The 27,833-nt window shown below is 38.7% G+C and overlaps 2 protein-coding genes across 3 annotated transcripts; one reads left to right on the forward strand and one right to left on the reverse strand.

The window, feature by feature from the left end:
- Positions 1–65: 65 nt before the first annotated feature.
- On the reverse strand, positions 66–4,143 carry LSM7 (LSM7 homolog, U6 small nuclear RNA and mRNA degradation associated). The gene is made up of 4 exons (XM_027472020.3): positions 3,995–4,143; positions 3,687–3,777; positions 2,214–2,285; positions 66–1,104 (listed from the first exon to the last, which is right to left on the reverse strand). The coding sequence occupies exons 1-4, from the start codon at positions 4,049–4,051 to the stop codon at positions 962–964; spliced, it is 363 nt and encodes a 120-aa protein (XP_027327821.1). The 5' UTR covers positions 4,052–4,143; the 3' UTR covers positions 66–961.
- Positions 4,123–27,833, forward strand: SPPL2B (signal peptide peptidase like 2B). 2 transcript variants are annotated; one of them, XM_027472018.3, is made up of 15 exons: positions 4,123–4,277; positions 10,756–10,875; positions 11,879–12,061; positions 13,096–13,185; positions 13,882–14,021; positions 14,795–14,937; positions 15,743–15,839; positions 15,994–16,110; positions 16,797–16,878; positions 17,679–17,753; positions 17,886–17,948; positions 19,255–19,354; positions 21,065–21,142; positions 22,221–22,381; positions 23,804–27,833. In XM_027472018.3, exons 1-15 carry the CDS (start codon positions 4,221–4,223, stop codon positions 24,089–24,091), a joined length of 1,794 nt encoding a protein of 597 aa, XP_027327819.1. In that variant the 5' UTR covers positions 4,123–4,220; the 3' UTR covers positions 24,092–27,833. The 2 variants fall into 2 exon arrangements, with proteins under 2 accessions (XP_027327819.1, XP_027327820.1); XM_027472019.3 differs by having other exon boundaries at positions 4,148–4,277; positions 22,221–22,449.

A 27,833-nucleotide genomic window follows, 5' to 3' on the forward strand; every position in this document is an offset into this window, starting at 1 on the left:
TTAGGTTTAGAAATATGGAGAAGTTGCAATGGCAGATGTAGACCCTTTTTTCAAACAAACAGACATTTAGAAACAAGTTAATTTGCATTTATTCACTCACAAGTCCTGCTATTTGAAGTATAAAAGAAATAAAGTGTTTACTTACAAATCAAATTATTATAGCCATTCCCTCGTGGTTCTGTTATATAAAAATCAGCAGTATTTCCAGACACTGCCTACAACTGAACACGCTTCCTCTAAAGTTTCAACTATCAAACAGACACTTCCATAAGGTTCACATCAATCAGCTGAGACACAATCATGTGACAAGTTAGTCCAATTTTCCTGCAGAAGCGTGGGAGCCTTCCAATTGCAGATTTTTTGGGTTGTGATCTGTGCAACAAGTGCTAGAAAATATCTTCTTAGCTATGTAGCTTGTATAGGTGATAAGGTATCATATGATGGAAGTATTTCTCCTGCATGCACTGGAACAAGCAGGAAAGAGACCAAAATCTAAAGAAGGAAGACTAAAACAACACAAAATGCTTCCCAGCTGAGTCCTGAAAATTAAGAGGAAGAAAAACACATTCTAATCTATCCAGATTCATTTAGTTTAAAAACAGTTGTAATGTATTTAAAGATGCACAACATATAAACAATATTTGGGGCATTCTTTACTAATTTTAATGTGGTTGTTTCAAAATTCACAATATCAAGAGGATTTCTGACAATTCCTAGACAGCATATTCTCTCCTGTCAGCTCTAAACACTGTAGAGCTTCACATTTATTTGAAAAAAGTCAGAACTTCTTGCATACCACACCATTTCCTGCACTTATGGAAAACCACAAAAATAAAAGCTGTTTTTCCACACTAACAAACACATGTTCAAACTCCTCCCACAAATCAGGGAGCTTCACATACACTGATAGTTTCCTCCATGATTTGTACCCCCCGAAGTCTTCAGAGAAAGCACAAAGCCATTAGCCATCCTGCTGCTGAATGAAAGGGTTTGGAATTGCTTCCATGCCATCCTGTGGACAGATGAGAACCACAGAAGTCCCTCTGCAGACCACAAGTCCCAGCTGACGCGTGTCTTCTGTTAATTTGTATTGATCATCTGGGTCTGAAAAAAAGAGATCCATAGTTACAATGGCAACATAAGGAAGATAAACCAAATTCCCTCAACTTCAAGAAGCACAGATGTTATTTTTCCAGACTTTCAAGCTTGCTTTTTTTTTTTTTTAAATTGAGCACAGAAGACTACAGAAATAATGCAGCATCTGACATTTTCAGCACATTATTGCTTTATTAGCTTTCAAAGCAACAAATTTATCTTTTAACAAATTCACTCTTTAATTCACCTAACCAAAAGCATAGATACAAACATTAAAAAAAAGAGGAAGAAAAAAAAGATCCTGATACCATTTCAAATGACCTTACAGACAAACACTTTCAGCGGATTGAAGTGAAACCTCATAGTGGCCTATAGCTTCCTCATGATGGGGACCGGAAGGGTGACAGGACCTGAGGAACAGCATAAAGCTGCTTCAGGGGCAGGTTGGGTATTAGGAGAAGGTTCTTCACTGAGAGACTGGTCAGGCACTAGAACAGGATCCCTGAAGAAACAGTCACAGTTTTAAGCCTGCTGGCGTTCAAGAAGATTTGGACAACGCTCGTGGACATATGGTTTGATTTTCAGGCTGTCCTGTGTAGAGCTAGAAGTTGGATTTGGTAAACCTTGCGGGTCCCTTCCAACTCAGAATATCCTATAACTCTGAAAAAATCATAGCTCTATTAACTCTAAGAAGCTACAGAAGACTTTAGTTCCATGGGTATGCAGAGATTGCATTTACAGTACAGTTTATAAGACTATAAAATACTAATTCTTGCTGAAAAAATGCTTCTCATGCTTTGTGCAAGACTGGCAACCCTCCAGGTCAAAGGCACTCTGCCTATCTGAAAGAGAACCCTTCTTCATTCCAGCTTTATAGGACAGGAGTACCAAATGAGTTATACAGGAGCTCAAGCAAAAACTAACAATGCTCTGCAACAGAAAATAGGCTTAACCTGTGTTATTTCATCCATTCATGCTTCATTCCTGTCAACGACTCTCTATTCAGGTGATGTTAAACCTGCAATTTTTGGTTATTCACCCACAGAGCCGTAAGTTTTCTGTTAAGCGAATCATTGTGGGGGGGGAAAGATGCTTTACAGAGCTAGTGTATTACTTACCTCTCATATATTCAATGGTACCATCAAGCACAAGGTTCAGTAGAGGGTCAAATCCTTTCAAGACGCCACTTGCTATTAAAAACCACACACAAAAGAATAATTAAAGACCAAAACCAGGAACACAGAAACGCAGGAGGTTGAGAACTCACTCAGTTCTCCAGATACATTCCCTCCCTCAAGCAAGAGGATCAAAAGAGTGACAGATATTAAACAGCACACTTTATCAAAATGCAGAAGCGTGAGAACCCAGCCTGTGTTGTATTCCAGTTTTTACAACTAATTACAGAAGTGTTAATGCCTTAAAGATCATTTTGAGTTTTCAGCCAGTGTCATGAGCATTTTAAGAATATCTCAGCGTAACAAATCAATACAAAGTCAAAACATAAAATAAATAAAACAAAGACCCCTTACAGAAGTGGAGTGTCAAAAAGGAGGAAAAACTTATAATATCTTCCCTCAGACAATCTATTTTCTAGGCGCTTTTCTGGGATGTAACCTTTTCAGCAAAAGCACTAGCTTTATAGGAATGCACTGCAGTCAGTGGCTCTATTCTAAAACAGAACACAGTTCTTCAAGACTGGTCACTAAAATTGCAGGACTACACAGATAGATCTCTCTTATTGAAAAATACTTGATTATCAGCATTACTATCACTGCTACCAGCCCAAACCAAGGAACAGACTCCTGTATCTGAGATGTTAAATGAAGATTATAAAAGTAATAGCATGATTTTTCTGAGAAGAAAATCTAAACCATTAGACTCAACAGAATTGAACGCTGCTCAAAAACTACCAAAAAACCACCCCCCCACTTAACAGTAGAGTACAAATAACTTCCAAAACTCTGTAAGTATCAGGGCCCACCAGACTTTAAATGAGATTTTTGCAAATTCGCAAAGCTAACGTCCAGCATCTCCCACGCAGCATTTTGTTAGCTTTCAGACAAACAGGTGGCCTGCAGGTGGCACTATCAGATGCTCACGGATGGATAGCTGTAAATACGACAGGAGCAAATACGGAAGGAAACATAACTGCTTTGGAAGTGATGGAGAGACATAGAAATACCTTGAAACAATCTAAGAACTCCAGGCACGTTTTAGCAAGCTAAGAGATGAGAGGGAAGACAGGTGTGTGAATCCTAACACCTAAGAATGTTTCTTTGCTGCTTTAAAAGCACTCTTGAAATGTAAGGAGTCAGGAAAAAGGAACGAGAACTAACAGAAAATGGAAAAAGGTGCACAGATGAAATACAGAGATAAAATCTCAGCCAGGGAATTAACAGAAATATCAAAGGAGATACGCTTCGGACTAGTAAATAGCAAACTGTAATGAATGAAAGCACCCGTTATCCATTGCCTTTCCTTGAAAGAAAGCAGGAAAGAAGAACGCAGCCCCAGAAGCGAAGGGAGTCATAACGTGAGGAGATGCACAGAGAACCTCACCCTGGGGGTACCTGTGCCCGGACCCGGCTCACCTTCTCTCCCCCCTTGAAACTTCACCCGGATCGTTTTGTCGATGTACTTGGAGAGGTCCAAGATGCTCTCCTTCTTCTTCTTCTCCTTATCCTACAGCAGCGGAGCGAAGGCAAAGCTGGGTTAAAGAGGAGCCTCCCCCAACCCAACCCCCCACAACCCCCCTTCCCTCCCGGTCAACTCAGGCGCTTTTTACACCACCCTCTTTACAGCACCGCTACGGAAATCACCCCGAGGCAGCTACGGACGAGCGCGGAGCGAGGGGAGCGGCTGCCCAGCGCCCCCCGTGGCGGCGCAGCCCCCTCCTCACCGCCATCTTGCCCGCGCCGCCACCGCCGCCGCCGCCACCCCCGCCGACGTTCGCCATTTCATTTGCCGCCGCCAGAAGTGACGTCGCCTCCCGGATAAACACCCATTGGCTGGCCGCGGGGAGAGGGGCGGGACTTCCGGGTCTGGTTGCTAGGCAACCGGTGCGGAAGGGGCCCGGCCTGGCCCGGGCGGAAACAAAAGCGGGCGGCGGCGCGGCGGGGCCCGGGATGGCGGCGCGGCGGGCCCGGCTCCAGGCCCGGCTCCTCCTCCTCTTGCTGCCTCAGGTGAGCCGTCGGTGGCCGCCCCCAGAGCGTCCTGGGCTCTCCCTGCTGCTGGGGGTGCCCTGCTGGGGTAGGGGCATTGGGTAGATAACGGGAAGGGGCCGTGACCGCAGCCCCCCCCCCCCCTTATGTGCTGTGTGTTCTCTGTGAGCTATCAGTGTCCGTGCGTTATTACTTTGTTCCGCAGTTGTCAGCGTGTTCTTTATCGTTCTTAAAGCGTCGTGGCTTTGCTCAGCCCGAGCCTTCTGCAGGCAGCCCCTTGGGAACAGCGCTCGGGGCAGCGGATGGGTTTGGGGCTGGGGTCTCCCCCAGGGTGGGTTTTGGCGTTGGGGTCATCCCAGCCGATGGTTCTTTGAGAAATCCCCCGTAGTAAAACAAACGGGGCTTCTCCTGAGCCCACAGAGAGCTTTGATCCCTGCGTTCTTCTCCTGTAGAAATAAATTTTGTGGGACAAACTTTCCCAGGTCTTACAAACACATGTGACAAGTCGTGCAAGTAATCCTGACACAGGAGAGAATGGGTTTTTTAGCTGTTGTGTTGTGGCATGGTACGTAGTTTGTGTATTTTAAGCTCGGGTGTTCTGCATTCTGAAAGTATCATTAAGATATCTTAAATGCTTACAGGTACTCTGTAGAGCAGCATTTTGTCTTGGGTCTTCTTGGTGCAAGATCTTAATGTGATGATTTGATTTTTCCCTCTTACTGTCTCCTTAATGTTTCCTTGTAAGCAATCTTTGGTTACAGAATGAGCTGATTACCAGTTAACGTACTTTTTTTTCTTACATCTGCATAATACTTTCTCCTCCTCATTTTTCACCTGCCTTGTGCATTTTGCAGTTTCTAGTAATGCTTCACATGTACTGGTAGTGCCAACATGAGGCCCACAGATTAATAAGGTATAAGAAGGGGTTGAGGTCTGGCATGGAGTTCACCATCACCTTTGAAAAAGTGACACCTGTCACTTACCTATTGTAAGCTACTAATGTTTCAGGTGTCCAAGCTGGCTTGTTCAAAAACTATTTGAAGAGCTCTGATTTTGCAGTGCTTTACATCTCTTGTACTTGCCTGTAGGAGTTCTAGCTAGTACCTCATCCTCAGCTGGAGGCAGGGAAGAGTGCTGTGATGCACTTGTACTGAAGTGAGCACGAGTGACCAATGGATGGGATTATTCCAGGAGGACAAAGCTGACAGCTCTTACAATGAGTTGTGTGTATTTACTGTGTGCTAGTTCTACTTGTCATATATTTACACAGACCAAGATATAACCATATATTTATACAGACCAAGGTACTGCTTATGATGTAACTCAATGAACCAGTGTCCCTAAGGCAAGGGCAAGGTAATAACTTGCTGTTCCTGTACCATGGTCTGCCTCATTCTTTTCTGCTGGCATTACTAGATTATGCTAGAAACTGGAGTGTTGGAATGATAAACTTAATGCTCTAGAGATTTTTTTTCTTAGTTTTGATTATTTCAGTGACCTGACTCAAGCCTAGCTCCCCAGCCTGTTACGTTGGCAGAACTGCGAGGGCTGTGAAATCAGAGGCAGATCATGAATAAGTCCTGTCTTCTCCTCTAGATAACTGCCGTACAAATTTATAGCCCTGTCTTGTAAAACAACCTCTCTATGTGCATCCAGACTTGTGTGACCTCCTTATAGTATAATTTGCCCTTTTCTGTGTTGCCTTACACTTTCACCATGAAATGTAATCCCTTCGTTGTACAGGCTGTATTGTCCTGCTGTGACTCTTTCTTCCTTCTGTGGAAAAACAAAGGTTTAGATAGTTAAAGGTGTATGGGGTGCCCAGGTGAGTTTGGAGACATGGCAAAGACGAGCAAACAGCGAGAATGAGCCCATAGGTTGGCTCAGTTGCTCATGTTGCAGACTTCATGCTTCTGTGTGAGAACCTTTACCTTGTTTTGCAGCTTTGTATTGTAAATTCTGTTGTTTGTAGGGCAGTTTTCAGAAAGCCACCATTCTAGCAGGTTGCCATCTCTGCAGAAATCTTGCTTGTGGGGATCTCTGGATGTCTGATTGTAAATGTTCTGTTACCATACAAGCATTCTTTATTTACATATGGAAAATGGATAATTCCCTACTGAACTGGGAGGAGTTACTTCTATTTGAGGCTAAGAAGCCTATTCCATTTTAAGCTTGTCACAATCTTCTAAATCATATGTACTGTATGAAGCAAGAATCTGAAAACAATTTATCATACCAGCTGTTATTTTTTTCCTGCAGATTTGGATATCAAGCTCAGCCTTTTCCAAAACCCTTGGAAAAGTGCTTCTTGGGCTTGTGGGAAGGTTGTACAGGATCTGTGGAGGAGATTGTTTCCTCATAGGTTAATCCAGGATATGGAGTGATCTCTAGGAACCGTGAACAGTAACAAAGGTTGCCGCTGTCCCAGTGCATCAACCTCACTGCTTTGAACTTCCTCTGGCAATGTGATGCCTAGTGATGTAAACAAAAACAAAACTGGAAGCATCAAAGCCCTACAGTGCTGACAAAAAGAAACCCTAATGCCCATGATTCTCCTTAGGTGGAAGAGAATGAGAACAGGATCGAAGTGGTTGTTAACAGACTCCAGAACTATGCTTTGATGCTAAGTGATAATTGCATTGTAAAAATGTTTGTTAATCCCCGTTCATTTCTGTCCTCTGTGGACAATCTGTAACTCCTTACACCTTCTGCTTTCAGCCTTGATCATATTCAATTTAATTCCCCTCATCCTTGATTTTACTTGTCTTTTGGCACACAAGTGCACAGCTTTCTGAAGTGTTTTGAGCACTGCACAGTAGGAACCTTTTACTCCCCTAGTATTTCTTTTAAGAACCATTAAGGTGCTCAGAAAGCCTGTGTATTGCTGTCTTCAGTGTGGCTCTTGGGGATTCTCATGAGTTCCAGTCATATAAATGGAAATGGAGCAACGCACCCTATGCCTATTCTCTCCTCTTAAAGATGTGTAGTTTCTGTTATAAATGCCAGATCTTTAACTGTACAAGCTGATGGTTGTTCAAATGCATAAAGCCATCCTGCTGCAGGTGGCTAGCACCTGCAAAACTGCCTGAAGCATTTAGAGATAGCTGTGCATGTAATATTCAAAACCAAGCTGTCCAGGTTTTGGATGAGATCATGTAAGCACTGCTCAGCAATAGCTAAAACACTGGTGTGTTAGCAGAATTATTCTCATCCTAAATCCAAAGCAAAGCACCATGCCAGCTACTAGGAAGAAAATTAATGATGTTCAGGACTTCCCAGCTTCTAATGCTGTCCTGGCAGTGAGAGGACTGGAGGTGCACAAGAAGCTGGAAGGGGACACAACCAGGACAGCTGACCCAGCCTGGCCAAAGGGGTATCCCATGCCATGTGTTGTCATGCTCAGCAATGAAACTGGGGAGATTGGCCAGAGATGGGGCCCTGTTGCTCAGGGACTGGCTGGGCATTGGCAAGCAATTGTGTTGTGCATCACTTGTTCTTTTTATATTCTTTTATTCTTATTACTTATTATTTTCCCTTCCTTTTCTGTCCTATTAAACTGCATTTCTCTCAACCTGTGAGTTTTACCTCTTTCTGATTCTCCCATCCCATTGGGGTAGGGTGAGGGGAACAAATGTCTGTGTGGTGCTGAGCTGCCTGCTGGGTTAAACCACAGCAGTCCTTTTTAAACCCAGACAGTTTCTGTAACAATAAGCAGGAAGAACTCTTGTTCTGGTCATCTCTATATCTATACTAGGGTCTCTGTGGCATGTTACTCGTGCAAGACAAGTTCAAGATAATGACTGTGGGCTATTATTTAGCGATGCTTCCTTTTGTTGAAATGAAAGTGGTGTAGGTGCTGTGGTTAAATAGCTCAGATATGAGCTAAAGAAGCACACTGACAAGTAGGTATCTCTTTCTTGTTGTTTGGTTTTGCTAAATATGTTTGTTTTTTTTTCCACCACCATTCTGCATGGTGATATCTCCCTTTCCAAAGCAGCTGTGCCTTGAAACTTGCACTTTGGTCTTAATCAGCAGGGCCTTAATCAGCACTGAAATAGGCAGCGTAGCCTGCTATGCCCAGCACACTTCAGGACAAATCTGGTGTATTTTAGAGAACCGAATGAACACTAATACTGAAGAAGAAAACTGCTGCATCAGTTATCCAAAGTTAATTATACATAAGAGCTAAAGATCAAATATTTCTACATCCTGCATATTTGGGGTTGATTTTTTCTTTACCCCTTTGCTGTCAAATGGTATAGTTTATTCTCCAGGCAATTTGGAGTTCGCTTACAATTAAAGACAATTCTTCAAAGTGTTCCAGAAAGCATGCTCGCTGCAAGTGTTTTCCAGGGGTGCAGCGGAGCATTCACTTAGTAGGTTTGAAATAAATGGGGAGAAATGTCTGAGGGATTCTTCCAATGAATTTTAGTACAAGCACGTTAAGATTCAGCTTTGCTTCCAGGTGTCTGTCATCTTGTTTCTCAGCAGCTACTTAAGACACAAATGTATAAGATGTATTTGTACAAGCGTATTGTTATCAAACCATTAATTTGTTTAACATATGAATGTTAGAAGGAGATGTGACAGGCTCATCTGTCAACACCTTTCTATCTAAAATTGTTAGTCTAAACCAGCACAGCAGTGTGGTTAGGGATAGTCTGTTGAGTTTCTCTCATAATCTTGAAATCTTTCAATGCATCCAAGTTTAAAAGAGAAAGGGTCTTCCAGATGACACGTGTGCTTCAGATGCCGAGGCACATTTTAGGGTATCTACACGGAGGGATCTTGTGAATATACAGGCTGCTGGAAAAGCTCTGCTCATAGAGTGCTGGACAAGAAAAAATAGCCAAGAATGGGAACAGAGGAGCTGGGTCTTTGGGTAGGGGGTAGTAGGAGATGAAGGCAGTTGGTAGGAAGATAAAATGAGTTGGCTTTGAGTTGTTCAGCACAGGGCTATAAAAGCACTGCTAGGCTGGATTAAGGGAGAGAGTGTCTCTAGCTTTCCTCCTTCTGTCATGCTGGCTTTTGGGTTTTGTCTTGCCAGTCATTCTTCCTGCTCTGCATCTGCACTTTCTGTGAAACCCCTGAGGAGCTGCATTTTAGGTCTGTGATCAGAACAGTGTAGGTGTTAGCTGTTGCTGATCAGCTCTTGCATGGTGTTAAGACCTTTGCTGTTTGTTACCATCCTGCATCCCTGGCAACTAGGCTGGGGGGGTGGGCAAGAGGCTCAGAGGGAATGCAGCTGGGACAGCTGAGCTGGCTGAAGGGTTGTTCCATGCCATCTAGCTTTATGCTCAGCAAAAAAACTTGAGAGAGTTTTTCCAAAGCAGCTGCTGCTCAGGGACTGTCTGGGCTTTGGTCTGCTGGTGGTGAGTGACTGCTTTTGCATCACACGTCTTTGCTGTTGTTGGTTTTAGTTGTATTTTTTCTCTTTTTATCCTCTGCTTCTTAAACCGTATTTGGCTTGACCTACCTTTTTTTTTTCCCCCTCATTTCTGCCCTTCTTGTTCTCTCCCCCATGCTACAGGGGAAAAGTGAATGATCAGTTGTTTGGGGGCTTGACTGCCAGCTGAGGTCAGCCCACCACAGCTATGTGATGGGAAATCAACCCCATGCTTTTGCCTTCCCTTCAGGGCACTTAAGAGTTTGTACAAGCAGTGCAGTGTCAATGCACATAATCTTTTTATAGTCTGTTACCTGGCAGCAGTACTTCACAGTCCTCTTGCAGAGAAACTTAAGTGCTTGAAGGCCTGAAGCAGCAGTTAAAGATCAAGACTTTCCAGCTTCAAAAAGAGGCATTGATCTGGATTTGTGCATTTTAATTAAAAAAAAAAAAAATCAAAAGTGAATTGTTCAGAAAGCAGGACAAAAAGTCTCTTGAATGTGAACGAAGCATTTAAAGCTTTCTACAGGGACTGCAATGGTCAGAACTTGGCTAGTCCGTAAGCACCACGTCCAACCTTTCCTTGAACACCCCCAGGGATGGTGACTCCACCACCACCCTGGGCAACCCATCCCAATGCCTGACTGCTCTTTCCGAGAAGAAATGTCTCCTCATTTCTAACCTAAACCTCCCCTGGCACAACTTGAGGCCATTCCCTCTAGTCCTATCACTAGTTCTCTATTAGAAGAGGCCGACCCCCAGCTCCCCACAACTTCCTTTCACTGAAGGTCAGTGTGACATGAAGTGGCACAGAAGGAAGAGGGAGGGGAACAGAATCTCCTGGTGGTGGAATTGTTGTTTTTAAAGCCATATTCAGGGAGGCTTCATTTGATTCTCTGACCAGTTCCTGTGTAGGAGGGAATCTGCCTTATGTATCTGAATTCTTTGTTTGAAGTATGATGGAAGTGATAACGAATTCCACTGTATTCCCCGCACAGACCTGGAAACTTCTTAGAGTCTTCTGTTTTTCTTTTAAGTAAAAAGCAGATGAGCTGACAGCAAGCTGTTTCATGTGACCCAAACTTCTTGTGCTGAATTTTGTTATACTTTCAGGTGTACTGTGAGTATGGAATGGTACATGTCCTTTCAGAGAAGGGGAGCAGCAAAGGAAAAGACTACTGTATCCTCTTCAACTCACAGTGGGCCCATTTGCCACATGATCTGGGTAAAGCTGTAAGTACCTAGCTAAGTATTAAGAAAAGAATATATACAAAAATGCCTTTGTTATAGGGGAAATTTCTAATTCCTATCTTGGATTTAGTAGAATCTGAAACACCTAATTTGCTTGCTGTGCTTTGAAAAATATTTTCAGTCTGTTAAGATCTCCCTAGACAGTGCTGTGATGGCGGTACTTCTTTCCAAGCAGCATGCAGAGAGTTAACTATTTCAGGTTCAATCCTTCTCTTGCACATGATCAATTAAATGAGAATAGAACTTACCTGTACTTAGAAAGAAGTTTTTATGCTAGTGTGATACAAAAAGATACCACATGACCTTCCTGATATCCTAAATTCATAGTTCTGTTAAGTTTAGGAATAAATACAAACTGTCACGTGTGTTCTGTGTTATCCAGAGCTGTGTAAGCTGATGACTTTTTTTTTCCCACTCGGTGGTGATAGGTGGCCACTTCTCATGACTTCACTCATGAGACCCTCGCTGTTTACAAGCAACAAATCTGGAAGGTCAGCGTTCCTAGACAGCTCCTTTAGTACTTGTACCAAGCAGTTACCATCAACGTGCTTTTCAAATTTCCTGGATCTGTTGTAGCAGCTGTGTGGTATTCCCACTTAACGTCTGGCAAGTTGAAGTCACCCTTAAGGACAAAGGCAGTTAGAGATATCCCTTAGTTCCTTATAGAATCATCGGTGTCATCATCCTGGCTGGGTGGTCTATACTAGACTCCCACAATGACATCTTCTCTGTTTGCTTTTCCCTTAATCCTTACTAAGAGGCCCTCTGCTGGGTTGTCAATTTACAAGCTCTGTACAATCCTGCCCCTCTGTTACAGAGCCACCCCGCTATATTACCTGCTCTCTCTACAGAGAGAACAACACTGTTGCTTCTCTGAGAATACTCTCACTTTATTGTAAATTCCAAGTTGTCTTTTAGAAACCCTGTGCTTTTTTGCTCTTGATTCTATTTTTTTATATATGTATAAAATATTTTTTCTTTTCAGTCACTCTTGCAGCTGCAGGATCAGACAGCATCTGTTTTGTGTTCTCCTTCTGATGTACCTGACGGGGGATTTAATAATCAAATCCCCATGGTGATGCGAGGGAATTGCACCTTCTATGAGAAAGTGAGGCTTGCTCAGATAAATGGAGCTCGTGGGCTGCTGATTGTTAGCAGAGAGAGGCTGGTAAGTCTATTTCTGTCTTTGTAGATTACTGATGCTCCTCTAGCGTTAGATGCTGTCTTATTTTCAGTGCTTATTGCTGGTATCAGATGCTCCTCTTTAAATATACGCACATGTTATTTATGTTTATTTTCATGCATCTTCCTGCCTTGCCTAGCCATGTGTGGAAATAATACAGCTGAAGAAAATATTAATGAAACAAGAGGATATATTAATTTAAGTAGGCAGAGTGCTGCATAGAGCCTCTGTAACATGAAGTCAAAGGCTTAGAATTTTCCTCACATCTTATGAAATACTGGAATCAAAAAGATTCCAAGCCATTCTATGGTTCTTGGCTTTTCTGGGTGCCTTTACATACTGAGCTGCTAACTTCAGAGAACTGTTAATGATTTCAGGATCTCTTTCTGAGTGGTAACCACCAATTCAGAGTTTAGGAACATACTGGCATAGTTTATAATACTTTTTCCAAGTTGCATTACTTTATATTTGTGCTAAAGTGAATTGGCCATCTTTTCCCACTCATTCAGTTTGGTGAGGTCTTCAGGATTGGTGTGTGCAGGGCTGTTTCTCACTCCTCTCTCTCTCAGCTGCTATTGCACAGCAGTATTTCCCCTTTCTGCAACGTGCTCTCCCAGAGGCAAAACCAGCATCACACGTGGCTCAGCTCTGGCCAGTAGTGGGTCCCTTTTGGAGCTGGCTGGAACTGGGTCTGATCTGACCTGGGGCAGCTGCTGTGCTGTGCTCACAGAGGCCACCGCTGCATCCTCCTGCTACTAAGCCCTTGCCACGTGGCCCCAGTGCAGCATCCTTATAGTTGGTTTAAGATTTTTGATAAGGCATTAGCAGTATTTTTTTGTTTTGTGTTGTGTTTTGGGTTATTTCTTCTGTGGTTTGCCTGTGTAAAGATAATTTTAAATTATATTTTTTTTGCCCCTTTTGCTTCCTTTTAATTCAGAAAATATTCTAAAAACTTTACCCTTTTGATGTAGTCTTTGCAGAAATTAATATATTTTTGCCTGATCTGAACTGTCTTTCAGGTTCCTCCTGGGGGTAACAGGAGTCAGTATGAAGAGATTGATATTCCTGTTGCTCTGCTGAGCTATTCTGATATGTTAGATATTGGCAAGGTAAGCTCAATACTAAATACTCTATTTCATACCATCTCAAATGAGTTATTGGTCAACAGTATGTGAAGCTCATCTTAGGAGCTTTGGATCTGTAGAGTTATACTTGCAAAGACTGTTATATTATGTTTTATCTAGTTATGTTTTATGAAGTGTCCATCCTGTACTTATTTTGGGGAGCCTTGCTTTGGAATAGTTGCAATCTGGTAGTGTACTTTGAATACCTGTTGGCAGTGGGAACACATCACCTTGGTTCACTTCAGCAGGAAGGAGTTCAACCATGTGTGATGAGGAAGCTAACTTCACAAGTATGTTAGTGGTGTAAAAGAAAACAGGCGTGTGTAAAGCATGTGTAAGCTCTTTCACTGTTGTAGTATCATTATCTCTATCTTCTCTTGAACTGAGGCAGCAGAGGAAGACCTGGATGTGCCAAGGCAGTTTTGCAGAAGCAGAACTGCAGATGTCTGTAGTACTTCTAGATCACAGAGAAAGATGTCTCCTTAAATTGTGTTTATATTTGGAATCTCTGAAGGTGTTCTTTGCATTCCCTTGACATATAGCCTTTATTTTTTATTTTTTTAAAATACCTTTCCTGGGAAAAAGTGATATCAAAAACAAACTTGGGAGATTTAAAGAACAGGGTAGTTCTAACTGAAGACTGGTCACTAAGTTCCTTTGAATTTGTGCTTGCCTCTGCAGAGTTTCGGCAGGTCAGTGAAAGGGGCGATGTATGCACCAAATGAGCCTGTGCTTGACTATAACATGGTGATTATATTTGTCATGGCCGTGGGGACTGTTGCAATTGGAGGCTACTGGGCGGGAAGCAGAGATGTGAAAAAGTGAGTATGGGGAATATAATATGCCAGATTTCTTCTTCTTATGCTTTTGATGGGAGCGGGATGGAACCACGGTGGTGGTGTCCTCTAAAGACATCCTGGTAGCTGTGCAGCTGATTGGAGGCTCTCCATAACTGGAATGGGAAGATACTAGTGTAACATCTGAGAGCCCTTGAGCGTGGTGTATAATTTTCATGTACAGTATTTGAGTGTTTTGCCTTTTTTCAAAAAGCCAAGCATTTGAAAAACTTGAAAGGGAAATTGGATTGGAATAGGCTATTTGGGCTTTTGCAAAGAGTCATTTTTAAAGGTCTTTTATGAAAATTATAGTGATTTGATTTCACTAGTATAGTGTAAAACAGATGGTTAACATATGATGTTTATTATAAATGTTTTACTGAAATTTTATGGTTACTTTTAGCAAGTAGATGGGGAGGAAATATATGCTATGCATTTCCAACATTTACTTCATGCAAGCTGATTTCAGGATTTCTTCTGAAGTCAGCAGTGTATTCTGTGGGAATTTTCAAGATTCAGAGTTGTAAGTGAATGAAAAATAGTACTCTTGATATAACAATTTTGTGATTACTATTACACCAGATTATTCTGGTGTTCATACATACATGTAAAATGTTGAATTCCACTGACTTCAGTGGAAATCCGTGCAGGTGTTGGTGTAGTGTCATCTTTTCCAAGTCCATGTAACTCTTACTGAAGTTTCAGTGCCATTTTCTTGCAGAAGTAATGGTCTGATTATAGCCATATTACTCTTTCAGGCGATACATGAAGCACAAACGTGATGATGGGGCAGAGAAACATGATGATGAAACAGTTGATGTGACTCCAATAATGATCTGTGTATTTGTAGTAATGTGCTGCTCAATGCTGGTCCTCCTTTATTTCTTCTATGACCACTTAGGTACTCTTAAGTTATATTTCTATTGATACATTTTCAATGCTACTAGGCTGCCATTGCTTCAAGAACAATTTTACTGTAGAAGTGATTACAAAACAGCTGTCTTCTACCATCTTTTCTCATTGCTATATGATTTAAACACTTTAAGAAAATCCTCAGAGTAGACCTCTGTACCTACTTTAGTAAGGTTGGATTTGGTATTCATAGCACTTCTTTCAAATATTAAAATCTGTTAAGTAGAATAAAGGTGTAAGACGCTAAGTCTGCATTTTTATCAAAGGATTTCTCAAACCTATACTCTCCTTTCTATTATTATTCAAGTTGATTTTTCTAGCTTTATACGTAAGGTAAGCATCTATTGATTACTTTTTATCAAATTAAAGAAAGAACTTGCAACCTTAACACCCTGAAACTTCCATTCTCCTATTTCCAAGGAAGCTATGAAAGATGCATACCATCTGTGTTGATTCTTTTGTTACTGAGTGATTTTAATTGTTCCCTTATGACATTTATGTGTACCAATTGTGAAAAGATGAACACTTCACAGTAAATTGTCTCTGGCTTCTGATTTAAATCTTACTTTAAAAATAGTAGCCAGGAGCTTTTGATCTGTTAAAGCAGCTGTTGCATAAAGTACCTGAGTAAACTAACCTGCAATTAGATATTTAAAGAGCATAAATCTAATCAACAGTTATTTGAAGTCTGTTTAATTTTCATTGATGAAATTTAAGCCTTATTCAGGCTTTTTGATTGAAAGAAAGCATCTCTTACCTTATCCTTTGTGGACTTACTATTTTTTATTTGTCAGTCTATGTTATCATAGGAATATTCTGCCTGGCTGCCTCAATTGGACTTTACAGTTGCCTGTCTCCTTTTGTAAGAAGATTTCCCTTGGGAAAGTGTAGGTATGTGACAACTTGTAAGTTCTTTAATGGGAAAATTTAAATTTATAGTATAGGGTAATTAAGGGATTTACAGGGTGATTTTGTGTTTCAAAATGTTTATGAAGGAGGAGGGCAACTACATATGTAACTGTACCCAATTGTGTTTCGTTTTCAGAATCCCAGACAACAACTTGCCTTATTTTCACAAGCGTCCACAGGTCCGGATGTTGCTGTTGGCAGTATTTTGTATCTCTGTCAGTGTAGTCTGGGGAATCTTCAGAAATGAAGATCAGTAAGTGTATATTTTAATTTCTATGCAAGAAGACCATAATCTATGTTATACTATGTTATTGCCATCTGTAGAAGCTTAAACCTATCCAGAATCTAGGAGTTGGAAGAAATTAGACTTCTATTGATTACTTTTTGTCAAATTAAAGAAAAAACTTGCAATCTTAACACCCTGGAACTTCCATTCTCATATTTCTGAGGAAGCTGTGAAAGATGCGTACCATCTGCGTTAATTCATTTTGTTACGGAGTAATTTTAAGTGTTAAAAAAATTAGATATAAAATTCATAGTTGCTCTTGATGTACTTCATCTTTTTCGCCTTGGTCTAAGTTACAGGAAACTGTCTTTCACTATACCTGAGTTTCTTCCATAAAATTCAGGATTCATTGGTTCTGGATTCCCAGCCAATACTCTGACTGGTTTCATGCAGCTTTCCACAAGTGGTATAGAAGTTTGGGTACAAGTTGTCTAATTTATTTCTTTAGGTGATGGTCCAGTACAACTTCATATTTGTAAGTCCATGATGACTACAATGTTGATTGCAAACAAGAGCTTGTAATAAAATTTTTATTTTGGTTTGGTGGTTGTTGTTTGATTTATTTTTTTTCCCCAAGCAGGTCCTTAGTGAAAACAGCTTGGTCTGACTGTCCTGCTGCTTCCTGCAAAAATATAAATTTTCTCTTCCTTTAGGTGGGCCTGGGTTCTGCAAGATGCTTTAGGAATTGCTTTCTGTCTTTACATGTTGAAAACAATTCGCCTGCCTACATTTAAGGTATGGATGTTAAAGAGATATTAAATTTCGGTTTACTTTAAAATGGTTTACTTTATCTACTACAGCAGTGTGAACCAGTGAACTTCTCATCCATACAGTGATGATTTCATGATACAGGTCTTTGATTTAAACACACAAAGTTCTGAGGCACCATATGATTCGGATTTTACTAAATGTGATTACTTCATAAAGACTTGTTTCTTGAGATCTGTCAGCTGTGATTTTTCACTCCTTCTCAATGTCATTTTGCTGGAAATCAGATATGAGTAGTTTCCACCACTCTGTTTTGTTTTTCCCTTAATTTGACATAAGATGGATGCAATGTTCTAATTTTCAAATCTTCTTGAACTTAATTAGTATTCTAAAATAAAAATTAGCGTTAGTCATTTAGTTGCTTCTTAGGCAGCTCTTCAAACTCTTTTCCAAGTTATCTTCACCTATAAGTCTGGTCCCCTGTAGAAATTGGCTGAGATAGTGTAGATGCTGTTTCAAACTATGCCTAGCATCATTCAGAGAAAATGCATAAGTTTTTAGTATCTCCTAACAAATTGAAACATAATTTTCAGATTTTACAGGATAAAGAATTTGAGGGACTAATATATAACTTTGTATCCGATAATTATATTCTTGCTGCATGCAAAATGAGATTCTTCCACTTAAAATATTCAGGAATTGAGAAAAATTAGGGTGTCTTGTTTAGTCCTATTTTTTTTATTCTGAATACTCAAGTTGCTGATTATATGCTGCTGCTAACTAATGCATAGTATATAAATACACACCAAGTATCTTGTCTCTTCCAGGGTTGCACCTTGCTCCTCTTGGTTCTTTTTGTCTATGATGTATTCTTTGTATTTATCACACCTTTTCTAACAAAGGTAAGTAAAATATTTTTCTGTTGACTGCTGCAGACAGAGCAAAAGGTAATGATATGTTTCACTGTATTCCTAAATAATCCCTGGCCTGCTGATTGATGTGCTGATTCAAAACTTTGCCATTTTTTTCTTTAGACTGGGGAGAGTATAATGGTGGAGGTAGCTGCGGGCCCATCTGATTCTGCCACTCATGAAAAGGTATTGTACGTAGTCTGAAAGTATGGCATTAACTTCTAGCTATTAAGCTTTCAACTTCTGTAAAATTCAAAGACACTGGGTCTGAAATGGATATGCCACTCAAAAAAGAATTTTGCATGGAAATAAGCACTCCTAAGCTCTCTGGAAATCTACAAGAGAAACAGGACCAAGCAGACTTTTAGTGACTCTTCATGATAGCTTTGGTCTTCCTTTATCTTGCTTTTAAAGAGTTCCAGTAGAAGTTTCAGTAAAAGGAAGCTGGTTAGCTCAGTTTCATAAAAGTATGTGAGCATATTTGTAAATAGAATTTCTAATGAAGCATATCCATTTTAACCTGAAGAGATTAAATGCATATGATGTCTCTTTCCTACCATCCAGTCCCCCCGAGTTTTGACAATTGTTTTATGAAAACCTGAAGCTAGGCAAAGGAGAGAAACACAAACTGGAGATAGAAAACAGAAGTCAGAATTCAACACTTCTGTACCCTTTGACTACAGCCAGCTGCATGCACAGAGCTGTACAACATGATGTGGCTGAGTTGAGGAAGAAAGTAGGTGAGATGTAGAAAATGATGAGTTACAGTGTAGAAAATAAATATGAAGTGAATCTGTAGGAAAACCATTTTTTTTTAAATTACTCTAGTCTTTTGCTCCCACTTTAGTTCAAATTTTACACACAATTAATTTTATGGAAGAATAATTATACTATAAGTAGATACAATTATTTTAATATAAGCAAAATATATTTTCTTCAATAGTCTAATATAGAAATGTCTGCACTGAATCTTGTCATACTGTGCCTCAACACTGCAAGTTATGTAATAAACAGAAATGTTAGAATACACACACAACAAAAAAAAAAAAGTCTCAAAGTGATTGGAAAAATTACTTTTTAAAGGGTTTCCCAAGTCTTTGCTCTTTTGATACATTCATTGCAACCAGTAGAACCAAATATAAAGCTATTTCTTATACATGTGGCAGCTTGTCTAATTTTGTTTCTACAGTTAAACCAGAGTTGATACCTACTACATGTGAGGACTTTGACATTAATATAGAGTATTTTGAGATGTGCATCATACTACAAGTTGTCTTGGCCATTTGTTTTTAATAGTATTTCTTCACTCCCATCTTAACTGTATTTTTATTGTTGTCAGTAATGAGATGTATAATGTTAAAAAAATAAAATAAAAATAAAATGTTTTGCTATATCTGTGTAGCCTTTAGGTCTAGTACAACAGGAACAAGTTCTGGTGTCAGTATGTAGAGAAGAAAGCTTTTCATAAGGATTATGTCTCTTTCTTTCTAAGCTCCCAATGGTCCTGAAGGTTCCACGACTGAACTCTTCACCACTGGCTCTGTGTGACAGGCCTTTTTCTCTCCTAGGATTTGGAGACATTTTAGTTCCAGGTATTTCTTGTTTAGTGTGTTAATTGTACTTGTTGCACTGTCATATTAGCTTATTCTTCTGCTTCCACTTCAAGTGGGAAGTTTGATTTGACATGTATAAACTTGATATATTTGTAAGTATACCTTTCTGGTTTTTTTCTGCACTATTTACTCTTTCAATAAGAAATTAAATGCCTACTAATTTGATGGTTCAGTTTCACACACAGTCAAGTTGAGAAATGTAGAGAAAACTGAAGAATTAATTCAGCAGCTAGTATTACAACATAAACATTTTTAATAGTGAGATCATAGAGGAAGTGACTTGCCCATTTGCCCGTGATTTGAGTGCACATATACCTCACTATTCAAAACTTCATTGTTTTGTTATTCACACAATGAATGTCCACTGTTACTACCTCACTTTCTCTACTTACCTGCATCGCCAGCACCAAAATGGTCTGTTTGAAGACTGCTCTGGTTCTTAAAGGTTGTATTCTTAAAATGAAGCTTCCAGTTTGTCAGCTTGATGATCTAGGAAGCCACTTGAAGCCATCCCCATCCATAGGTTGCTAAAATGCAAAACAGGCTGTGACGACAGCAATTTACAACATTAACATTTAGAACATTAGGTTGGAGCCATCTCTTGTCATGTGGTCAGTCATCAGAGAGCTGTCTCCACCTTTACTGTGCATTAGCTGCCACTGAGTGCTCTGTCCATGTTTCTTCCAGTACTATGCCAATTCAAAAGCATCTCAATATGCTACAGCACTTGGCAGAGTAGATTTGCAGTTGCTATTGGTTTGAAAAGCTCCAGAACTCATCTCTGGGTACATGTGGATGTTATGGACAATTCACCTGAAAATAAAAGAAATTCACCAGTAATTGGAGTTCAAGAAGTGCTTCCCATTTGCACTGTGACCTCCCTTCTGCCTGCTTTCTAATTCTTTGTCCCCGGGATCATTTATTTCCAAGCTTCAGAGTTAAGAGTTGAACTAAATCTTACATAAGGAGCTTGATTATCCAAGGAACTTGGATAATCTGAGATTAAGAGAATTATCTACATTCTAGTGATGAAACATACTGTGGACAATTCATCTAGCAGCATTCTTTCTGTGAATAACTTATTTTTCACTAGCTGCATAATCTTCTGTGGTACAATTGTTAACTCTTGCTGCATTTGATATGCCAGAGCAATTACTTTTTTTGTTGTTGTTTTTGTTTCTTGTTTTCTTTAAAATACATGAACAAACAGGTTCATGTGCATTGCTTTGAAACTTACTTTGTTTCATTTTAATCAAAAACTCTTTTTTTTTAAAAAAAAAAAAGCACACAAAAGTACTGTGCATTTAGCTTTGATTTCTACAGAACCAAAGTTTCTGCAATCCCTGGTTTCAACAAAATTCAGCAAAACCTTAGACAATTATATTCCTACAAGTTTCATGGAAAAAAATCTATTTAAATGGCGTGGGATGGAGAGGGATCCTTCCCACAGGAGGGAAAGGCAGAAGCATATTAATAAAAAGTATTAAGTTAAGGGTAACTTTGACTATTTATGTAACTGTTCTGTAAGCTGTGGGGCTTACTGAATGATGCTGCCATGGTTCTTAAATAGTGGAGTACCAAAGTATTAGAAAAAAAAAATCTTAAAAGTTCATAGATAATTTGATATACGTTTTCATTTATCTCAATGCATGAATGGGTTGAAAATGTAATTGTTCTTTCCTTTCCTAGGTTTACTGGTAGCCTACTGTCATAGGTTTGATATTCAGGTCCAGTCATCCAGAGTCTATTTTGTAGCCTGCACGATAGGTATGTTTGACACTTAAACATGATATCTAGAGGAGTCACTCCCTTCAAAAGCATACTGTTGATCTCATACTGCGTTGTTTTTTGATCATTATGCTCCATTCATTATTAAACAGAAGTAATAAAGCAAATAAAACTCCTTTGTTCTTTAAAGGCTAGACCTTCTACTCCTGAACTATGACATCACTTTTTTGAGCTGCCTTGTCTGACATAAATAAAGGAAACTACTTCTGATCATGATTTGTGTAACTGTAACCCCTACATGTATTCTTACATGTGCTTAGCTACTCATTCTAGCTTCTCGATTAAAGATTTTGAGTTGGTGGCATATGAAAATTCAGGTTCAAGGATATTGACTTTGTTCTTTTTGTGTGTTCTAAAAATCTGATTTATGATGTAATGAATTATTTTGTAATGGATGTAATACCTCCAAATACAAAGAACTATCAATAATTAAAAAAAAAAAAAAATGGATAAAACTATTGAGTATTCCAATAATCTTACTTGTGAACAAAAATCAGTTAGTTTTAGCTTCCTTCTTAAAATGCAATTGAAAATAATTACAACATAAAATCCTAAATGCTTCTGTTCTGCTTTTCTGCAGAATACAAGCAGTAATTTGAAACAAAATAATAAATTATACATCTGTTTTAAGTTATGTTGCCATGTAGTAAGAAGCAGTCAAAGCCAAACCAAGTATATAATATAATATGGTCAAAATAATTGTCTCTATCTGAATTCATAAATATAATAGGAGAAATAAAATATTTGTTTACTTTGCTTCTCTAAAACTGTTTAAGATATTGATTTAATCACACAGTATGGACTAGGTCAATCACACTACTTTCACATTGTACTACCAATAGAAAGAGAGTAGTATCTCAAAGTAGGTAGTCGAAGTTTATAGTGTATATATAATGCTTCTGTTTAAAAGCCAGAAAAAAATTTGGAGAAGTTGCTTTATGTACTTACTGGGGAAAAAAAAATAAAAATCCTGTTAAAATGCTTATTTAGCTATTTAATTGTTTTTGATTCAGCAGAGCTATAGCTGAATTTTTTTTCTTATTTTGTTTCCTTCCAGCATATGGCATAGGCCTTCTTGTGACCTTTGTCGCCTTGGCATTGATGCAGATGGGCCAGCCAGCTCTCCTCTACTTGGTGCCCTGCACTCTAATCACGAGTTTTGCTGTGGCTCTTTGGAGAAAGGAGCTTGCAATGTTCTGGACAGGCAGCGGCTTTGCGGTGAATACCAGTTTGATATGAGTGTCTTCAAGAAATACTATTATTATAAAAACCTAACTAGAATTAAAGTTGAGTAAAATATTGTAGTATTATCCACCAAAACCAAAGATTTTTGTTTTGCTTGATTGTTTCTTTTTTACACACTTTTTTGCTTCAGTGATGTTTTCATTTTCTTTCTTTTAATATTAATGTTAATATTAATGGCCACGTAAACTAGCTAGTGAAAAGTAAAGTAGACCCTGTCTGTCCTTCATTCTGACACAATTTTTAGTGGTTTGATCTTTGTTGAAAGTATTATTACTGTTGTGGTAAGTAACTCCTTAAAAGTTAGTTGAGTTGGGATTGCAGTCCTTTGTATGCCTCACACAGGTCATGTTTCTGGAACACTGTCACAACTGATAAATCAAGAAATAGGGACTAAAAACCGCTACTAATATGTGACAGAAAGGTTGCAATCAAAGAAATGAAAGGCATTGTCAGTTTCTTACGGACATGTGATAGCAAGAGACCCAGGAGGATCTTAGCAAATAAAAGTTCTTCCTCTTCAGAGAACACTTAAAAATAATTCAGAAATTCCTGCAACTCTGATTTAGAGAAATAGTATTTCCTGGTTACAAAACTTTTAGGCATTTCACTACTGTTCTGCGTTAGCAACCTAGCACAAAGACACTTTAATAGTATTAAGGGTGCCAATACATTGTAGCCACATATCTGAATTTGGAGCTTATAAAAAGGTGGTGGGGGAAAAAAAATCCATTGTGCAGATGACTAGCTAGAGCTTTAACATACAAGGTTACCAGAAGTACAATGCAGATGTATAGCATAGCAAGCAGCTACCTCTTACCATTCTTAGAAATATATATTTTGACTTTTTTTAAATGTTCATCTGGAAGTTGTTCTTTATTTCTTTAGGACCATCTCATGTAATAATACCTTCCCTTCCTTAGCCTTAACAAAATTGTCTTGAAGGTTTAGACTAGAAGTCATGAATTCAAACAACAGTTTAAAACAAAACCTTTTTTAGAAGTTTAGTAACTTTTTTTTTTCTGTGTAGACATGAAATTCTTTGCCAAAATTGTTGTGAATAAGAAAAGTTTACAGGGTTTTTAAAAATTATTAGACAAGTTCGTGGAAGAAAAAACTCCTGTGCATTTTAAGATGCAAAAATAGGATCACATTATGCATAATGCAAAAATAGGATCACATTATGCATGTGTCCACTGCTGAAGAATAGTAAGAGAAGTGCCTTTTATCTTCACCTTGTGTGACCATTTGATCTGACCACTTCACCTGATAACTGGACGCAGTTGAATACAGTTTTTGCAAACCCTAATGTATCTCTATATACAGTTAATACCGTTCTTGACAGCAGTGTAACAATTAATGATTTTCTTCATTCTAACTGTGGTCTTCCATTTGCAGAAAGACCTACCTCAGCCTCCCTTGGTGATAGCTCCTGTCAACTGCCCTGAGCTTCCCAAAGATAGCAATGTACCAGCCTCTCAACAAGAGACAGAGCAAATGACCAATCCCACCCTCCATGTGAAGGAGCTGCATGGCCCCACCTTGACTGCAGAGGAGCTGGCTGATAATGACACAAAGACGGAACAGTCAGAAATTTCTATCACACAGAGTGAGGAACCAGCTGGGCATAACAAGGACGACCTTGAAAGCAAATGCCTAAACCTAGAGCAAAAACAGCTGGAATAAACAATGTGATAGGAACTCCGTATCTTCTGTCACAAACATCCATGTAAAGCCAGTATGTATTTAGACTGGTTCAGTAGTATTCACCTTCATTGAGGAACCTCATTGGGAGTCTGATCATCAAACACAATGCAGAATGTTCTGCCTCCAGCTTCGGTACAGCTATACACTTCAAATATATTTCAGAAATATGGTGCTCTACAAGGGTTCTGATGTATGGATTTCAGCGATCATTTTATAAGTGAATGCCTTTGACTGATGCATTTTCATTATACCGGGGTAGTATTAAGAGTCTTTCTTTACACAGTACTCTGTGCTTGTGTGGCTATTATTGCTGCTTTAGCATAGTGTAGGTTAACACGGAGGAAAAGCATTGAACAAGTCTGCTACAATGCTTAGTTGAGAGAAACATAGGTTTTTAGCACTTTGCCTACTGTCACGTTTTACTTGTCAAAGCCATTGATGCAAGGGAATGCTTTAGTATAAGCTGACATTCAGGAAATGCAGAGGATGGTTAAATTACCAGCCTCTGAAAGGATTTATACTACCGTGGTGCATTAAATGCATCTCTTAAACTTTTTTGTCTTTGTTTTTACTTCCAGGTATCTGTGTTGGCTACTAGTCTAGTTTAAAAAGGCAGGATGAACGGAGCTACAGGAAGCTCTCTAAGCACTCCTATGAACTCCAGGGGCTGTCTCTGAAAATAAAGTGTTTGTCACAGAATAAGTGTATTAAGAATGTTTGCTTTAGAAATAAAATACAAGCCAGATAAATAAGAAAATAGGTAATTATATAAGCGTTATATACGAAGCTTAATAGGCAGTATTTTCACTAGGAAAAACGTTAAAGTAAAACAGCAAAAAGAATCAGTAAAAGCTCAAAAATCCAAACTGCTGAACTTTAAGGAATATAGTTGTGATTATTAATTCTGAAGAAAAGGGTGTTTTCATTCCCAAGGGAACACACATGGTGCTATAGTCACTCGTGATTTAGAGTTTCTTGCTGCTCAGTAACTAATCAGCTGCTTCAAAGAATGTTTTGTTTTGTCCCAAGAGTAGCTAAGTGTGGCCTGTCAGGTTCCAAAATGAGGCTGTGATCTAGCCTATTATTTTGCCCCTCTTGCTAAATGACATTGTGAAAGACTAAATTGATGAATTTAAAACTATTTGAGGTGCAAAACTATTTGAGGTACAGCTGGTCTTAATTTATATTCCTGAAAATGTGCATTTTCTTACATAACATGGTTGAACCGTTTACGCATCAGCTTTGATACACACAGATGATGAGATTTGCATATCATTTATTCAATTTAAGAACACTTGGCTTCATCAAAGGTGTCTGTGTTCTACACTTAAATTGCAATTCCCTAAAATTTCAAAATTCAAATATTTTACATTAAAGCTGAAAAAGGCAATATGATTTGAATATCACATATAGAATATGATTCCAAATTGCATGGAAGAAATGCTTTTCAGAGTATTTCAAGAGCCTAAAATGTCATTTACAAAAGTATCATCATTGTGTCATGATCTGAGGCAATGCTTTTAAATTAAGAGTCTCCAGTTGGCATGTTGAGTTGAATGCTGAAAGGCTCTCCTTTGAATGTCTGTCTGTTAAACTTCAGCCATTATCTCTTTGGCTAGGTCTTCCAAAAGTTTGCCGTGTATTTTTTGGGTGTTTAACCTCTCTTTATCTGTTTTGCATTGGGTGGACAATATTCTTTCTCCAGAATGTGAAAGGCTTTCTGTAAAACCACACCATGGGTTCAGGATTTTACCAGCTTCTGCCTAAAGCTTCAAGCCCTGTCTGATAGATTGATTTTTAGTGGTGAGTTTCTTGAAAGGCTTACTGAGTCCTAAGGCCTGCACCACATTAATTTATGAATGGCCCAAATGGATTAGATAGTAGGAAATGGATTAGATAGTAGGATTAGAGAGATCTGGGTTATTTTTGTTCTTCTGTTTTATCTCCTCTTTAACGGACTATGTTACTTTTGCCAGGGGTAATCTGAACCAATTAGTGATTCAAAAGCAACAGAGACATTTTATTGAAAATATCAGCCAGCTGGATTATGCCTTAATTTAAACCATTGTACAAGTATGTATATTCAAAATACAATCCTGTGTTTAAATAATGAACTTGACAAATAGTGATAAAACGAATTTGGAGACTGACTCAAAGTTCTATGTTTTTTTTTCTTGATTATCTTTCAGTCATAATATTTTTGGGAGTAGTTTTTATACGCTTATGTCAGTAGTTTTTTGATGATGAAGCATTAAGATTTATCACCACCTTGAAAATGTATTTTAACATTTGTTCTCATGCAGTGTGGGGTAGGTAAGAGTTTATTTCTCAAGTTGTTTATAACTCAATTAAAATGGAATAATTTATAACACTGATTAACTTATAGACATTCAGTAATTGCTTTGTTCATATTTCATTCAGATGGGCCTGCTTGTAACACATGCTTCACCTTCTTGTTTTTGATGGTTTTCCATCTAAGTGTAATATTTCTTCAAACTCCAGAGATCGATGTGGAAAAAAATAGTGCAATAATTCCAGTTAAAGTATGTAAATAATGAGTTATATACTTTGACTATTCTAGTACTGTACAAATCAGGTGACCCTGGTGCACTAGTCTGGCTATGACTGTTTAGACCCTGATCCCACACAGTTCAATCACTTCCATCAAAAAACAAGGCTCTGCTTTTCTGTCTTTCAATAAACCTCCCACAGCAGCTTAATGTAAAACATAGTGTTTTATAGGAAAATGTCAAGATATATTCAATGTAGTTAATTCTGATTTTTTTTTTTATGATTGCAGATGTACATTCTCCACCAACTTGAGTTAAAAGGCTGCTTTTTAAGTAATGTTAAAGTGCTTCTTGTTTAACACAAAAGCAACCAAAAATCTTTCTTTGGATAACCACAGTAGTGAGTGTCAGATTCTTTCCTGGGTCTGAAATTACTAAATATGAGTCAGTGTGGTGGTCCAAGTGTTTGGTTTTGATTTGTCCTCCTGAAGGGTTTCACAAATTCAGCTGAAGGTAGAATGCAACCTGAAAGACCTTAGTGACTTAGTGAGAGTGACAAATAAGGGAGAAGTACCCCAAATGCTGTTAGTTTGTGTGAATCTTCTTTTTCACTTGTCACAGATGAAGAGCATTTAAAACGAAATACAATAATATATCTGTTTTTAACAGTAGTAGCAAAAAAAAAAAAAGGCAAAAAAAAAAAGTCCACATATGGAAGAACTATACTTGTTTATGTTTAATGATTTAATGTTATTTCTAAACTTGGACAAATGTCAAAAAAAAAAAAAATACTACTACCCATAGCACAACATTGTTCCTAACAGGTTTATTAATATAGTATTTAGAAAACATGTCATTTAGAAAATTCCTCTTTTCATTTTGTTTCCTTTTGTATTAACCATATCAAATTTCTTTTTTTTTCTTTACCTGATAATCTTGATCTCAGTCAAGCCTTTCCTGCAGAAGCTGCTCCTTTTTGCTTACAGTAGCCATCAGTCTGTCTTTTCTTAAGAATACCTTGCAAGTCCTAATAGTGTTTTTCAGACATGTCCATTTCCATGTTTCAGATTTGTTTTTTGCATCTGTGATGCATTTCTCACTGAGAACATACGACCATAATGATAGTGCCTGTAGACTTCTAAGTATGCTGGAAAAATAGCACTGATGCTGGAGCCAGAAAAAAATAAAAATAAACAGAACTGAAATAATAA

This window comes from Anas platyrhynchos, chromosome 29 (assembly GCF_047663525.1).
Source record: "Anas platyrhynchos isolate ZD024472 breed Pekin duck chromosome 29, IASCAAS_PekinDuck_T2T, whole genome shotgun sequence".
Taxonomy (NCBI): domain Eukaryota; kingdom Metazoa; phylum Chordata; class Aves; order Anseriformes; family Anatidae; genus Anas; species Anas platyrhynchos.